An 18,616-nucleotide genomic window follows, 5' to 3' on the forward strand; every position below is an offset into this window, starting at 1 on the left:
ACAATTGAAATGACAAGTATAGACATAAGAAATAACAATTAATTTGAGTGATATTGTTCATTGACAAAGATTAAACTATTTTTAGAACTTGAAGAATAGATATTAAATGATAATCTGATTATGACAATTAAGAATATACATTATGAATAAGGTAAAATGTCACTAATTAGCTAACAGATTGAAACATGTCACTCAATGTCCAAACTTAGAATTAAATTACATATCAAAGCATGTTGATTTTAAGTCCTGGATATGAAATGTAAATAGAAACGAAATTATAAAATAAAATGAATAATAAAACACAGAGAATTAAAGTCTAAAATATCAAAATTGAGAATTTTATATTAAAGTCCAAAATATTAAACGAAGCTGCTTTTTCCACTGTCACATAACTAAGGACAATAACTCCAATAATGAGGCAGCTGACAATTTCCCCTTCCATTTTGTTGACCAGTTTGTAGATCCAACCAAACTTAACATTGAAAATTGTTTTTTAATTCAAAGTCACTGAATCATGACCTAGGACATGTAGGATGTAGGGCCGGGAAACAGTTATTGAGCTGATATGTACTGATAGTAATGCAACTTTATAGAAAATGTCATTGATCTTTCACAAGTATTTAATTAAACTAACTGTAGCAGAGAAAGTAACATTGAAAATAAATCTTCTAAATTGAAAGTGGCTGCACCATTAACTAGAGAACAGAGCTTTGAAATAGTTTTCAGACCGATATGTACCAAAAACAAAAAGACTCAAAACGACATTTCACACATTTTCACCATATTTTTTTTCCTTATTGGTGACCTATGTTTTTTATTTGCTCATTCTTTGAAGCTATATTTCAGCTTTTTACATTACAGTTTTGGACCAAATGTCATAGAACGGTCTTTTTGATATTCCAATAAATCAAGATGTCAACACCTCTATTTTCCCTATCATTTCAATGATAAATGGTCCCTTTTACACACATACCTGTTTAAAAGTATAATTTTGAGCTTATATGGTCCATGACCCCCCCTTTTTTCTGACCAATTTGATTCACTTTCTATAAATAATAAAAATAACAAAAAATACGGCACTTCTGATAGAAAATTCAAATAGACCCGAGACAGCTTTAGCAGAATGCCAGAAAACTTTGCACTTGATGACATGACTCACACCTTTTATGTGTCACAATGGCACTCAGTCAGTTAATTGTTTTCAACACAAATTTCTGTCAAAACAATTAATTTACATGTATATTTTTGTATGTACATGTATTATAAGAATACTATATATTATTGTATAGCAATATAATTACATTAGATGTATGTTTCATTATAATACGTTATTCTGATTGGCTAATTGCACATCACATGTTATTCCGTAAGCAGTTGCATGAGACAATAACATTTCATTCATGATGACACGAGGTCCCACAATAAAGTGCACAGGTGAATTTAAAAATTTAACTTCATGAAAATCGTGTTTTTATAATCCTTGCTAAAAAATGTAATTATAAGTATTGAATGCTTCTTTTTGTAACTTTATAGGGTTGTAAAAGCGTTGACCGTGTGTACATTTTTAGAATGAAGCGCTTCCGCGCTTCATACAAAATGTACTTCAGTCAACGCTTTTACACCCCAATAAATTTACAAAAAGAAGGATTCAATTCTTAAATAATATTTCCCACAGAACGTCATGAACTTTACCAAAAGTTAGCGTGCAATAAATTCCAAAACTGCACTAGTGCAATAAATCTTCAAAATTCATGACGTCATCAACGTCTAAATCTTAGTTTAACCAATTTTTACTTTCAAATATTATATTGCTATACAATTAAATGGTTATTGCATGAATATTGGGGAATATTGTCCCTTGTAGAACATATATTGCACTCACAAGCTCTTGCAATATAAAATTCTACTCGGGATAATATTCCCTAATATTCATGCAATAACTCTATAATACTAAGTGTGAGAAAAACCAGCTACATGTACTGCCAAATTGACTCTTGCAGATCAGGTAATGTTTTATAGTGATGGCCTTAAGGCAGAATATGCAAAAGTATTTTCAACTTCAGGGGCGTACATGTAGCTATGTTAAAATGATGTGCAAGGCAACTGCCCAGCGAGAAAAATGCAGAATTGTTTTTATTTTATTTTATCATGTTTGTAAACTCTAACATGGAATGTTGCAAATCTTAAACATTTTAAGCATGCTGATGTGCACACAACTGTGTGTTGGCGTAAAGGGGGCTATGCTCCTAATATTTTAGTCTCCATGCTCCACAAGTTATTTTGTTTTCGCATTCCAACTTCCTCAACTTGAGCTCCACTGACATGCATGACATGACTGGCAAGTATTGAAGGAAAGATGTGTCTGTCACATAAAATTTATAAGCCAGGTATCTTTAACAAAATTTTACCAATACCATCTCTGCAGGAGCTGTTATACATTTCTCCAGTGGTGGATTTATAGGGGTATTCAGGGGGGCCACCCCCCTATTTTTGGGAAAAAAATGATTGATTATACAATGTGAGGGTATCCATATTGAACCTATTTTCACAGTTTTTTAACCTATGTTTTTATTTATGCTTCAGACAAAAGTTTTCATTATGTGGTTATTTTGTGGATGTATCATTATTTACTGTATGCCAATATGGTTTCTCCAATTTAATTTTCAATCCATATGGAATCATAGAAAAATTGGTCTGAACTGACCTCCAAACCATCAATGATTCTGTAATGAGGAGTACCCAAATTGCATTCATGCTGAAATTTGCATCGTCAAAAGTTGAATAACAGACACACAGAGGATTTGTTTAATTTCTGCAAATATTTTGAACAATTGGATACTAGTCCATACATTGTACTTATAACTCTTCATTTTTTCAGAAATAGATACTTAGGACATATAATCTGATAATAATATTAAATAGGCACTGGCTACGGTTACATGGAAATGTAAAAATAATAAAAATATTATTGTTACATTGGAGACTAATTGCCGGAATGCAAAGTCGGGTAAGGAACTGAATAATTATGAGTGTAGCAATGATTATTGAGGCTACGGTTACATTGCGTTAATTTTACATGAAAAAACGGCAATGTACGATGGGACTAGTAATATGTACTAAATAATAAAAGTTGAAAACATTTATTTTATTTTTACAATAGATCAATTATTACATACAAAATGTCAATACATATCCAGTAAGTGGCTTTTGGAGCATTTTAAAGTCCAACACATTTTTTTTTTTAAAACCTCTCCAAACAATGTACATGTATACAGAAGTTCACAGTTAGCAAACTTTGCTTTTGATATACATTTTTTTTCAGAACTGCGTTTGTACAGTTGTATGTAATTTGTGTCTAGTTATCAAGTCAGTTTTGTTTCAAACCAATCCAAAGTTTTCAATTTTTTACCCAAACTAAATTGGTAATAAGAATCTCTTCATCCTTTGTTCAAAGTAAACATGTATAATGACAGTTAATACTGAGAAGAGGACACTTTTCACCGCCTGACTCGGTTCCCAACAACAAACCATTGAACTATAATTTTGGCCAATGACACTACTTATCAGAAGAAAAAATTGAGAATGGAAATGGGGAATGTGTCAACTTAAAGGCGACAACAACCAGACTATAGAGCAGACAACAGCCGAAGGTCATAATGGGTCTTCAATGTAACTAGAAACTCCCGCACCCGGATGCGTCCTTCAGCAAGCCCCTTAACAAATATGGATACTAGTTCAGTGATAATGGACGCTACGCTAAACTCAGAATTATACACAAGAAACTAAATTTAAAAGCATACAAGGCCATAGGCTCCTGACTTGGGACAGTATCTTTAAGAACATCAAAACCATTAAAATGTAAAACTATTCAAACACAATTTGTTGAATAATAATATTCACTATTTGTCATTATTACAAATATTATTTGGTACATATGAAAGAATCAAGCAACAAAACTATAGAAGATTTAAATTTAATAAATCCAGCGTATATTGCTGTTTTTCATGTAACAATAACGCAATGGAACCGTAGCTTCAATAATTATTGTTACATTCGTAATTAATTGGTTCCTTACCCAACTGTGCATTCCGGCAATTAGTCTCCAATGTAACAATAATATTTTTATTCTTGTTACATTTCCATGTAACCGTAGCAAGGTTGGCAAAAAAGCGGTCAATACTAGTATTGACCATGCCAGTGGTAAATACCGGTATTTACCGGGAAATACTGGTCGATTGAAATTTTCAGTGGTCATTACTATAAAAAAACACTATCTACTTGGTCAATTATAATTACAATTAATATATTTATTTATAATATAGAAAGTGTTCAAATCAATTTAAATGCTTTCATTTCTAATTTTATTGTAAATTCAAACAGGGATCTACATTCATGACATTGATTAGTAATGTGTACATAATATAATAGTAAAAGAAAAAATGCTTTTTGTCCCTGCCAATATCTTAAGTATGCAATATCATAATTCATAAAAACTAAATCAGTAAGAATAAGTGTTATTATAAATGAATAAAACCTATCAAATTCATTAATTTTATAAGCTGACACATTATATTTGACTTTTATCAAGATTTTACTTCAATTAATAGTAGAAATAACCATGAAAATTTCAATTGACCAGTATTTGACAGTATTGACCACTTGGGGAGTATTGTCCAGGGCGGTAAATACCGGTAAATACCACTGGTAAATACCGGTGGTGGTATTTACCGCCCAACCTTGAACCGTAGCCAGTGCCTATTAAATATTGAATAATATTGTATTTACTAATTTTAAAAAGATGACGTTTTGATGATGTAGCATGGAGACTTTACCCTACATTTTGCTTTTTCAGTAAACACTTCATCTGTTGATAAATACTGTGAATGTTTTGTGTATATCTAAATAGTTTTACCTACATTTATGTTGAAAGACGTGCATAGTATCAAATCATAAAAATACAAATTGTTTAGTTTCTAGGAATTCTTGTAAGATTTCCGCTGCTATTTTTGCAAATTGGTGCAATTTCGGTACCTTTATATTAGGGAACCACAGAAGCATGATGGGAGTGGACCCCCACTAATGAAAAATTCTGGATCTGCCACTGTTCTTCTCCCCTACGTTAGGGTGGGGTATAGTGGTGTCTTACAGTTTTAGAAGAGTTTTATTTATACTGAATTGCACTTGGTACTTATCATGCTACTACTATATGAGTTATATAAATGTATCTGCATGCTTGTTTTTGCTACATGTATGATCATATATATCATGTGATTGTCAATGCAGGATCCGATCACAAATATAATTGTACACAGGAAGGAGAGAGCTTCTTAACAATTCCAACTGTTGGATGTCATCGGTAAAAGGCTCAATTGCATTTGAACAAGCAAGGTTCTCTTCCAGATTGGTCAACTGTACTACTGTTTACCTGTTTACAAGACTTACAAGTTCATACAAGAGAGAAATAAAAATCGCGATGTCTGGCATACACATGAATTGAGAAAAAAATGTGTGAATATGCTTTGAAATACATACCTATATTTTTCTTATAACATTCTCCTGTGACAACATGGGCAGTCACAACTGCCATAGTAGCTGGCTAAGATGTTGAAAAAAGACAAGAAACATGTGTTGAATTTAACCGGATGTAAAAGAATGCTTCTATAATTTTCAAACACGAAATGGATCCGATTTATTTCCGGAATTATTAGCCGGAGATCCAGGCTTACTCAAGTTACTGCTTGTTTGGACAATATCCAAAACTAGAAATGGTTGTGTCCATTATCGGTCATGTGTAACATGCTTAACCTTGGAGGAGAAGGTATTTTGGGGTAAAAAAAAGGGGGGAAGGATACCGTCTTCATATTATTCTTAGTAAGTAATTATAATCAGAGACAAAAGTCCATATAATATGTGTCTCTGTTATACTCTTCCATGTTAAGAAATCACTTTCATTTTAGTCTACTTACTTTTTTTTTATTTAGCCCTCCCACTTTTCATGTTTTCTTCAAAATTTGTTGTTTTTTATTTTATTTTAATCTCTGCGACCCCATTGAAATAACCTTCTCGTGTTGACTATTTTGGATATTCACCTTTTTATCGGGCCATAATTGTATAATGTAACTATAAATGATATGCATATGCTTTCGATTCCTATAGTTTACTATTTAACATCGTGTTTCCCCCTCATTTTTCCATACGTCAAGAACATATGTTAGATAAACTGTTCCAAGCATACATTTACATATGTTAATCGTCCTAATGTCCACAAAAATGTTGACACTATTTGTGTTTTCTTCTTTTGAGTTTCGATCTCTTCTCATGAACTGCCCCGCCCCGGATAATAGTGAATGGAACAAATATGAAATAATACTGAGAAAGTTCCAATTAGAATATCAATCAGTCTGAATCCATCATAAATTTGATAATATAAAATCCATCTGATTTTCATTCCTACATTGCATGACCACGTATTTAAGTTTATGTAATGATACTAATGCAGTACCTATATACATTTTGTAAGTTATGCGATTCAGCTACAATACACAAGAGATAAATATACGTGCCGCTTATATGATAGGAGACCCAGGGTAAATGTATATTTTTATGAACTGGTTGAAAATACTGATGGAGTATAACCGTTGTCGCCTGTGTAAAAGAATTTGTTCCTTTTTGTTACTTTATGGAATATCATTTAAAAAAAACAAAATTTTTTTTACAGAGTAAGTTAATGTTTAAAAGTTTTATAACAAAGGTGAAGTGGGAAAAGGGACATTTTGAACATGCTTTGGTTTCGTGGGCTTTTGTGCAACTAAAATCGGATGAAATCAGTTGAAGGCCAAGGGTGTATAGTTAAACGAACTGATATTTTAACATTGTTCTTTCTTCAGACACTCTGGAAACTCTACATGCAATCTTAATGGCATCTCATATACACACGAGTATATAGATATGTTCGGTTACAATTACATTTTATGATGAAAATTCACCAAACCTGTTACGGATGTGTTGATTTTCATGGTGTGTATGCTTCCTAATCAGAGCTGATAGCCTGACCCAAACAGTTTGTATTTTGAGTTTTATTTCTACGATATTATTAGTAACATAGTGTGTAAGTGACCTAATAAGATATATACAGGGTCAGTAAATTCCATATGGGGTGAGAGCGAATCTCGAACCCCATATGGAATTTACTTAGAATCATATGCAAATCAGTGTGGTTGTGGCCATTGATTGACGTCCTTAATTATCCCATTGGCTGAGACAGATTATGTGAACGTTTGTCTGTAACGACCACTGCTCACTATGTACTTGTTAAAGACACTCAAACTGTGGGGTTACCAAAGGTTCTCAATACCTAAATAAAGTAATTCGAAAAATTAATCATGAATAACACGATGTTATGATTTATATCAATAATATAAATCAAAACATAAAGGTTATTCCTGATTAATTTTTCGGATTATTTCATTATTAAAGGCGTTTAAGAACCTTTGGTGACCCTACATTTTAAATTCTATAATAAGTAAGTAGTGAGCAGTGTCGTTACAGACAAACGTTCACATAATCTGTCCCAGTCATTGAATGAATTAAGGACGTCAATCAATGGCCACAGCCACACTGTTTTGAATATGATTCTACCTTGTATATATCATATTAGTTCAATAGCACACTATGTAACGAATTTATCTTTCTGACTATCTTTATTTGTTGAATTTAGACTAAAGTTGTCTTATTTGCTATCATAACACATCTTCTTTCTATATTAAGGTGTTCAAGTGTTCAATTTTAAGAACCTTCTTCAATTGGTCTGCACTAAACAACTAATGTACACGATGAATATTTATTATCAACAACCTTGATATCAACAATATTAAACAGAACTTTAATAGTTTTGAATAATCAAACAGTGCCCAAGTAGTAAATCCACAACTAACCGTGTATTGAAATTAGCCCCGCCTCCCTACTAACATAATATTGAATATACACGGTCTCAACGAGTTCGCTTTTAACCAATCATTTTCCTAGAAATGTAAAGGAGGTAAGATAAATGATCTAGATTGGTAAATGTGTATGCATCAACATTCACGTCTCAGTCCTTACAGCTGAACGGACGTGCTGGGTCAGCTCTCCTTTACCCGCTATCTTCGATGAGGGTTTATTGCTAGATGGTCAACGACATACTACTAAGATGACAGAAACCAATCCATGCCGTACAGAGAGACGTAGTAGTTTGCGTACCCGCGTTAACATGCCTCCAAAACCATTGTCTATTATGGGGAGTGTCATGCCGATTAACGTCCGAGGGCTGTATCCTAGGCTGTTGGGTGATACGACCTACATTTCACTGCCTAACGGCTTTGGTCCTGATAACGCTTCCTGTCATCTTTGGAACTACGTCCACGATTCATCTACCAGTACTCCATCATCGAGGCTAGCGGGCTGCCAAGCTGACCAAACTGGCCCTGAAAGCAGCCGTTGTGAAGTAAAGAAAACAACAAAAATAGTCAAAAAGTAAAATCAACTCACCAAAACCAAGATGGCGGCCTCCATTCGGCGTCCTCTGCTACCCGTTCCTGACCCACGGCACAAAATATTTAAATGCTCACAAATCGTCTTCGGGCACCGAGCCGACCGTGCGAGGGCTGAAAAGCCAGTCAAGGTCGTTAAACACTTCCATATATATGTGTATGCATCTTTTCAGGATTGGTTGTTGGCGGTCAGTATCTGTTGTACTGTCCAAAATTTTGAGTCATTCTTGTCATTATTCAAATGTATAATTGGCAGTTCTAACAAAAGAGATTTAAAAGATTTAATGGAAAACTTATTCTCATCAATAGATGCATGTATATTAAGGGATTTCGTGTAATTTTGCTATGCAACCACGGAATGGATATGTAGTCCTTTCTACATTTAAGCCATTTAAAGAAATTTATAACAAATGGGAGACAAGACAAAAAATGACAGTGTAATTTTTATATACAGTCATTAGGGCAAATATATGGTGTGTATATGAAGTGTCAATGTCAAACTCGACTGATACAAACTTTATGACAAAAGAGATGATTTCAGAAATTTTGCAAATTATATTCATATCAGTGGTTTATAAGTGTTGATCGTTACGATTAACAGTCAACACGAGTTGAAATAAAGGTCTGTTATTTGTTTTCCAAAACGTTTTGTGTTTACAAGATTTGATAGTTTGGTAGTATAAGAAGAGTTTTGCTTACATGTTATGCTTACTAAGAGTCTAGTACCCAGAAATTCATTTATTGAAACGTCCTGCAGTTTAGGTTCATTTAGTAAATAAAATATAGTATATAGCTTGTGATCTAACTTTACAACTTCAGATCATTAGTACACGTGTTTTTAGGAGTCTAAATCAGTGACGTATTAACTAGCCGTTGCACTCACAACCTCATAAATTTATGAACATAAATAAAATTCAGATGGAAATGGGGAATGCGTCGATGAGACAACAACCTGACTAAACTGCCAATAACAGCCGAAGTCCAACAATGGCGACAAAATCCCCTATCCGGAGGTCGGCCTCAGCTGGCCCCTGACCCGAAAAAAAACCGGCGGGGTCAAGCATGTTTTGTAAGATCTCACTCCCCATTATACCTCTAGCCAGTGTTAAAGAAGGAAAGACACAGCAATACGCACAGTAAAACTCAGTTTAAATTAGTCCGAATCCGATTTCAGAATAGGCAACACAAGAAAATATTAAGCAAATGACAGTGATAAATAAATAAACAAAGAACTATACTAACAGTTTATTACTGATCGACATGACAGCTTCAGACCTCAATTAAACTAATTACAATATTATTTCTTCATCATATGAAAATCAAGCACAATTCCTCCCGTAAGGGGTTAAGTATCATACCATTATAAAATATATGAGAAGAACATATACCCTGATGCCAACTGGGTTAAACATGTTAGCGGGATACTTACCCTCCCCTAACCTTTGAAATGGGTTTAACAGTACAACATAAGAACGAACGATAAGAATCATTTGAAAAAGGCTTAATTCATCAGATGGATACACACAGAAATACATCTAACAAAAACACAAAATTGACGTGGCCGGGTACTTGTTCATCCCAATAACAAAAAGACACTTAGCAGAGATGATCTGAATGTACATGCAGTTACTGACAGCTAGTTCGAGGCAACTAGCATGTACAAGTCACAAGCATCTTAAACTAAATGTATATTTTACCTAAAAGTAAAAATAATAGAAATCTTCTTTTTTTCAGAGAAAATCATCCGATATGTAGGGTATGTACCATCGTACACTTTATAATGCAGGCTAGAATGTCGAAGGTCATACGTTGTGACATTCATACCACATCGTCTTATTTTTATGTAGCTAGGTTTTCATTTATAGAAAATGGACATTTAAATTTGAAAAAAAAAATGATGAGTTATCCAATAACCAAAATGAATCTTTTTTTGGTGAATGGTATCTATTCTCCGATTAACATGTCATTACTGAACCTTATTTTTTGTGGGTCAATAATTAAGAACTTGTTTAAGACCCATTTTCGAATATGCCACGGAAGTGTGGGATAATTGTGGAATAGGCTACTCAAATAAATTAGAAAATTTACAATTAGAGGCCGCAAGAATAGTAACAGGTCTACCAATATTTACAAATACTGAAACTTTATATTCTGAGGTTGGCTGGGAATCTCTTTTTGAAAGAAGAAGGAGAAGAAAATTACAGATGTTTTATAACATGAACCAAAAGCATGCACCAGAATATCTATGTAATCTTGTACCTCCTTGTGTACAAAGTACAACCAACTACCCGTTGCGAAATGGTCATGATATTATTGTTCCATTTTGTAGACTTTCCCTTACTACTGAATCGTTTATTCCCTCTACTATACGTGAATGGAATAAACTTGATCCAAAAATTCGCAGTGTCGACTATATTTCTAAATTTAAGAAAGAATTGAAAAATGATAGTCTAGTATGTAAAATTGAAAAGTTTTATTTGTACGGCCCAAGGAAATTAAATATTATCTTAACGCAATTGCGATGTTCCGCTTCATCCTTAAACAATGACCTATTTAGAGCTAATATTATAAATGATCCTTCTTGTCATTGTGGGTCCGATATTGAGGATGTCTACCATTACTTCTTCGTTTGCCCAAAATACACATTATGTAGGAAAAACTTATTCCATAACCTTAACTGGCTATCTGAAAACTTTGTTTTAGATACAAAACTATTAATTTGCGGACACTTGGAACTTTCGAACGAACAAAATATTCAAATTTTCAAACATGTTCAAAATTACATAAAAAGGTCAAACAGATTTCTTATGCCTTGATAGAGCGTTATTATCGCTGACACAGGACGTCATCGTTGTCATCAATCCACAAGTCATCGTCACAGAAGTATACAATTTTTCAAACTTTCTTTTTCCCTTTCCTTTGTCTCCTCTTTGTTCACCTATGAAAGCTAGTATTATATTGTATAAACTGTTTGTTTTATATGCATGTCCATTATATTATACTATTATTGTAACTTTATATTGTATTATGGAGAAGACATCATAAGTATGATTTACTTGTATCTAATCCATTTTGCTTTAATTCAGCAAATAAAATATGTTTAAACTAAACTAAGAACTTGAGATGTAAAACAAGGCTTAGCATAGACTTATATAAATTCCGTTAATGGAGCGGGAATTATATAATAGAAGTCTGATTTTGGTGGGAGGTCTTTTTGTGCAACAAGATTAATTGGATGTTAATAGCCGAATGAACGGAAATGTGGGTAATTGGAGAAAGAAATAGTTCTAAAATATTATGTTCGCAGAACATTGTTCCTAAAATATACAAATTTTGAAAAATATGGTAAATCACCCTTTCATTTTAATGTGTTATCCAACCTAGAACTATAATGACTACATTTCTATGAAAGCCTGGAATTAAGTAATTGGTTATAATGCAATTGGGTCCTTATTTATTTTCGGTAACTTTTGAAGACCAATATTAGAAAATAAGAAAAAAACAAGAATGTGTCCATAGTACACAGATGCCCCACTCGCACTATCATTTTACAGGTTCACTGGACCGTGAAATTGGGGTCAATACTTTAATTTGGCATTAAAATTAGAAAGATCATATCATAGTGAACATGTGTACTAAGTTTCAAGTTGATTGGACTTCAACTTCATCAAAAACTACCTTGACCAAAAACTTTAACCTGAGCTTCACACTATCTTTTTCTTTGTTCATTGGACCATGAAATTGGGGTCAATAGTATAATTTGACATTAAAATTAGAAAGATCATATCATAGAGAACATGTGTACTAAGTTTCAAATTGATTGGACTTCAACTTCATCAAAAACTACCTCGACCAAAAACTTTAACCTGAAGCGGGACGAACGAACGGACGAACGAACGAACAAACAGACGAACGGAGGCACAGACCAGAAAACATAATGCCCCTCTACTATCGTAGGTGGGGCATAAAAATGCTGAACTCGGAGGAGGGTTCAAAACGGAAATTCCCGAATCAAACGTCAAAATCAAAAACCCAAACACACTAAACGATTGAATAACAACTATCACACTCCCGTCCCGACACAGGCACCCTCCACGGATGACGGACCAAACCTGGCCCTATAATCACACCTGTGAGACAATTGCATGAAATTCCACTATATCGTTAACGACGTTTGAACAAAACAAACAGACACTGTAAGCATGACACGGTTATGTTCTTCTCATATATGTTATGATGGTATGATACTAAACCCCTAACGGGAAGGATTGTGCCTGATATTCATATGATGAAATCATAATCTTTAAATCAGTTTAATTGAAGTCTGGAGCTGGCATGTCAGTTAACTGCTAGTAGTCTGTTGTTATTTATGTATAATTGTCATTTTCTTTATTTTCTTTGGTTACATCTTCTGACAGCAGACTCGGACTTCTCTTGAATTGAATTTTAAATGTACGTATTGTTATGCGTTTACTTTTCTACATTGACTAGAGGTATAGGGGAGGGTTGAGATATCATAAACATGTTTAACCCCGCCGCATTTTCGCGCCTGTCCCAAGTCAGGAGCCTCTGGTCTTTGTTAGTCTTGTATTATTTTAATTTTAGTTTCTTGTGTACAATTTGGAAATTAGTATGGCGTTCATTATCACTGAACTAGTATATATTTGTTTAGGGCCAGCTGAAGGACACCTCCGGGTGCGGGAATTTCTCGTTACATTGAAGACCTGTTGGTGACCTTCCGCTGTTGTTTTTTCCATGGTCGGGTTGTTGTCTCTTTGATACATTCCCCATTTCCATTTTCAATTTTACTATAGACAAAAATTCCCCCAAAAATAGGGAAACAGCAGCCAACACTGTGCCATTATTTCAATCACTATAAAAGCAAACAAATGTGTAACAAGAAATCACGAAGACCCAGTTTCTAACCCGGATTTGTTTTCTCTTAATCGGTTAATGACTTTGAACAGCGGCAAATACTACTGTTACCTTTATTCCTCAGATCTCGTGTGTCAGGGAAGCTTACAGTTCTGTCAGATAAACGATATTTTATGAACTTTGTTCAACAATTATAAAACTTGAAGTATCAGGTATGCGTCGTTGAGCAAATCTGAAGACTCTCTGTAGTGCCAATACATACTAATTAGTGCAAATGAATCTCTTTTATTCTGTAAATTGAAAGAAGCTGGGAACATGTATTGGACTATATGGAGTACTCAATAACATTGTTCGTGATTAAAACATTAAATTATCATTTATGGCCGACACTCGTGGGTGTAAATTACAACTATATATGTCAAGATTAGAATTCTTATTTTTCATTTTTATTTTTGTAAATTAATGTGAAACTTACAACCATTAGACACGGTCACAGATTGAAACTATAATTCTTTATATAACATTTAAATATACATATGTTTGAGCTTGTTTGTTAGCCTTTTGGTCATGAATGTTTGTCTCTAATATTTAATTAACTGTGCATTTGTATTCAGATATCGCAGATCAAATTTATTCGTTCATTGAATTGTGTAATCATACGTTTTTTGATGATTGAGTTAAGTCTGCCAATTGATATTTTATCGTATGTTTTTCTCTGTTGTGATGTTATGCTATTGTTTCAGAAAAAGGGAGAAGGTTTGGATCCATTAAAATGTTTAATCCCGCTGCAAATGTTTGCACCTGTCCTAAGTCAGGAATCTGATGTACAGTAGTTGTCGTTTGTTTATGTAATATATACGTGTTTCTCGTTTCTCGTTTTGTTTATATAGATTAGACCGTTGGTTTTCCTGTTTGAATGGTTTTACACTAGTAATTTTGGGGCCCTTTATAGCTTGTTGTTCGGTGTGAGCCAAGGCTCCGTGTTGAAGGCCGTAATTTAACCTATAAGGGTTTAATTTTTAAATTGTTATTTGGATGGAGAGTTGTCTCATTGGCACTCACACCACATCTTCCTATATCTATATATCATACAAAGAAGTCATATATCTGACCTCAACACAGTTTAACTTATCACTTTGACGTAGAATGGTTACTTTTGTCATCATTGATATATCAATTACAAGAAAAAATGCCATGAAGACTCAACAATGCGATACATTTTATTTCCAGACAAAATTGAACCCAAATTTGAACGATGTGTCCTTGATATCTTTTCATTTCATTGACTAGGGATTCAGGCTCAATATATTAATGTCGTTTGTGCTACAGTAACAGACTTCCGATCCATTGTGATTACCGATGAGACGAAGAATTGTCTTGTAGAAAATTATTTGTAATGATGGAAGATGATTGGAAATAACAGGTTCCCGTACAATGGTAATTGTATCCCAGTAGACAATGGTGACGTTGTTAATCTTACGTTACATCCAAGCGTTAAGATCCCCTGGCAAATGTACTTTGACATATCTGTTAAATCCAGACAGTGGTTACTTTAATGTCTAGCTTAGTTATGTAAGGTATGGCAGAATTCAGTTAGACAGTATGTTAATGTTTCAAAAAACGTTCTCTCTCTCTCTCTCTCTCTCTCTCGATCTCGATCGATCGATCGATCGCTTTAATAAAAAGACTCGAAAGAACATAATTAAACGTAAAGTTGATAAATTTATTGATTTTTTTCACCATGATAACTAAATGAAGTGTCTAGAAGTTGGAGGGTTATTTATGTTTGTACATGTGCAACATAGATCAATATACCACTTACGATACATCAATAAGTTGTTGCAAGGGTTCCTTAATTTTCACCCAGAGAGTGTGTATGGGATATTACAAAACTATTTATGAAACACTATAATGTTAAGATTAGCTTAAACGTTCCTATTCTAAAACCAGTTGTTGGCATGCTACGGGTTATGTTCTTCTAATATATTTTATGACGGTATGCTACTAAACCCCTAACAGGAGGAATTGTGCCTGATATTCATATGATGAAGACATAATCTTTCAATCAGTTTAATTGAGGTCTGGAGCTGGCATGGCAGTAATTGCTTAGTAGTCTGTTGTTACTTATGTATTATTGTCATTTTGTTTATTTTGTTTTGTTTCCTATTCTGACATCGGACTCGGACTTCTCTTAAACTGAGTTTTACTGTGCGTACTGTTGTGCGTTTGTTTTTTCTACATTGGCTAGATGTATAGGGGGAGGGTTAAGATTTAAAAAAACATGTTTAACCCCGCCGAATTTTTGAGTCTGTCCCAAGTCAGGAGCCTCTGGCCTTTGTTAGTCTTGTATCATTCTTAATTTTTGTTTCTTGTGTATAATTCGAAGTTGAATATGACGTCCATTATCACTGAACTAGTATACATATTTGTTTAGGGGCCAGATGAAGGACACCTCCGGGTGCGGGAGTTTCTCGCTGCATTGAAGACCAATTGGTGACCTTCGGCTGTTGTTTGCTCTATGGTCGGGTTGTTGTCTCTTTAGTACATTCCCCATTTCCAATCGTAATATTGTTATAAAAAAAATCAAGCATAGCAAAAAATTAATAGCACGATACTCAATCTGTAAGGGAAAGTTTATCTAAAATGAATTTGGCTATTCCTTAAAGATTCCGTTTTATTATAAAGCTTTATTTGATAATTGATATATTAGCTTTCCTTTTTAACGTATATCATCTACACAGTTGCAATGAATTAAATGGCAGTTCAATTTTATTGTAACCTTTAACTAATCTTATGTTGTACTGTTATACCAATGTCCCAGGTTAGGGGAGGTTTGGGGTCCCGCTAACATGTTTTGTGCCTGTCTCTAGTCAGGAGCCTGTAATTCAGGGGTTGTCGTTTGTATATGTGTTACATATTTGTTTTTTGTTCATTTTTTACATTAATAAGGCCGTTTGTTTTCTCGTTTGAATTGTTTTACATTGTCTTATCGGGGCCTTTTATAGCTGACTATGCGGTATGGGCTTTGCTCGTTGATGAAGGCCGTACGGTGACCTATAGTTGTTAATGTCTGTGTAATTTTGGATTTTTGTGGATAGTTGTCTCATTGGAAATCATACCACATCTTCTTTTTTATATTTAAGTACTGATTTTGATTTCTGTCAATCACTAGGTTTATTAGTACATGTATGTCAGGTTACAGTGACAACCTATATCCCTATTTTGTTTCTCCGATATTCAATTTAACTAATGAAGTTTTCTTTTATTTTTTCAAATTTAAAGCATCTATAAATAAAAAATATCTTCTTCATGTTTAAAAGAAACCTTCCTTATCAGCTTGTCTAGAAAACTTAATTATGGAACTCCAAATGACACAGAAGTGAAAGAGCATACAATAAATATAGGTTATCTAGAACAGCCGGACTGTTTTAATGGTATTATACGAACCACTTATTATATAGAACAATCAAAGTTATATCATTCTATGAATAATGGATAATTACAAAAAAAATACCGATGTATAATCATCTAATTGTCATCTGATCGTGCTGCTTCCAATCAATCAAACTTGATAATATGATCCTGTAAAACGGAATTAAAAAAAGTGATAGGAATAAAGATTAAGTCTTTTATATCGGTTTAGATTGATAATGTCGTAACATTCATGATCGAACTCTTGAATCTAATTTAGTTTTCAGTAATATACCCCTTACATTGATAAGCTTCTAACTGGAACTGGACGTGAAACAATGAATAATCAGTCAAGTAATTCAGTTTGACAGTCAGAGTATCGTTTTGTGTGAGTTGTTGTCAAGTTTATATAAAAAATTATCTCCTTATCATTACAGTATTGTTTTTGGTTTTGCTTGTGGTTAGCCAAATGAATCGGAAAAATACACTTTTTTTACCAAGAGTAGAGAGAGATGGTAAAATATTTTAATGCACAAAACCCAAATCTAATACAGCTGAAGCTAAAATGTTTTTTTTTTCACCGATTATGATTTTCAAAACGATTCTCATTTTTTGATAACACAGACTCCTGACTATGGACAAGCTAACATATCCGATCCTTAGTTTTTGGTTAATTTATCTTCCAAATTCTGTGAATGAGGTTTAAACATCTAATGTTGCCCAAAATTAAATATTTTTTCGAGTTCTAAAACACAATTTATGACCTATATTTTCAATTTAACTGCGCAATCATGTTAATAAAACCTGTTGTTATTTTGGTAATTTAACTCCTATAATCGAATTATGAGACTCTAACATCGATAAACTACTGTAGCCAGGAAGCAAACATCTGAAGTTCAGTAAAAAAGGAACGAAAGATACCAAAGGGACAATCAAACTCATAAATCTAGAATAAACTGACAACGCCTTGTCTAAAAAAAGACAAACAGAAAATGTTGTTTGTTGTGGTTTATAAGTGTTTCTCGATTTTCATATATATTAGACCGTTGGGTTTCTCGTTTGAATGGATTTACACTAGTACTTTTTTAGCCTTGTTTGGTGTGAACCAAGGCTCCGTGTTGAAGACTGGACTTTGACCTATAATGGTTTATTTTTATAAGTTGTTATTTGAATGGAGAGTTGTCTCATTGGCACTCATACCACATTTTCTTATATCTATGTTTGATAGTTCTCAACAAAACGTAAGACAATTCATTGCAAATGTCACTCCTTAGATATAGGAAGATGCTAAGTTTGGTAATTGAGACCGATAGGTTAAATACAGTTTCCCATAGAGATTCGTATGCAATAGTTTCCACAAATTGATTACTCTTTCAAGTATCTTCCCCTTTCAACACATAGCCTAACCACACCGATTCACAGTTCTAATATCAATTAAATAATTCGTTTATCCCTTATCCCGTCTTTGAACAAAAGTCAAAACCAGTTTTGTATTTGGCCTGCAGCTTGGTAATGATGAGTTGAAACGTTTAATCACTTTTTATATCTTTTAGACTCCCTCTTAACTGATTCTATAAAATTTCAATTTAACTTTCCTGTAGAACAACTGAACATAATGGTTTTATAACTTGTCAGTATCTTGGGCAGATTTCTGAGATATATAATTTCAATTTTTCCGATGCTTCAAATTATCGCTATTTTACGAAATTTTCCTTTGATCTTGCTGACTGATAATTTTCTTTCTCAGCAAGGTAGAATGATTTGAAAGTTTATCGGTAGAAAATAAGGGCACACATGCCCGT

General features: G+C 33.5%; 1 protein-coding gene across 2 annotated transcripts in view; it reads right to left on the bottom strand.

Annotated features, from left to right (window-relative positions):
* Positions 1–5,675, bottom strand: part of LOC134722319 (DNA-directed RNA polymerase I subunit RPA49-like) — a 28,800-nt gene extending 23,125 nt beyond the window's left edge. Inside the window, exon 1 of one of the 2 annotated variants that reach the window (XM_063585931.1) lies at positions 5,533–5,675. In XM_063585931.1, coding sequence (XP_063442001.1) covers positions 5,533–5,587 — 55 coding nt within the window. In that variant the 5' untranslated portion in view covers positions 5,588–5,675. The remainder of the gene's footprint in view (positions 1–5,532) is intronic. The other variant, XM_063585937.1, reaches the window with a different exon arrangement.
* Between the last annotated feature and the right edge of the window lie 12,941 nt (positions 5,676–18,616).

This window comes from Mytilus trossulus, chromosome 1, assembly GCF_036588685.1.
Source record: "Mytilus trossulus isolate FHL-02 chromosome 1, PNRI_Mtr1.1.1.hap1, whole genome shotgun sequence".
Taxonomy (NCBI): domain Eukaryota; kingdom Metazoa; phylum Mollusca; class Bivalvia; order Mytilida; family Mytilidae; genus Mytilus; species Mytilus trossulus.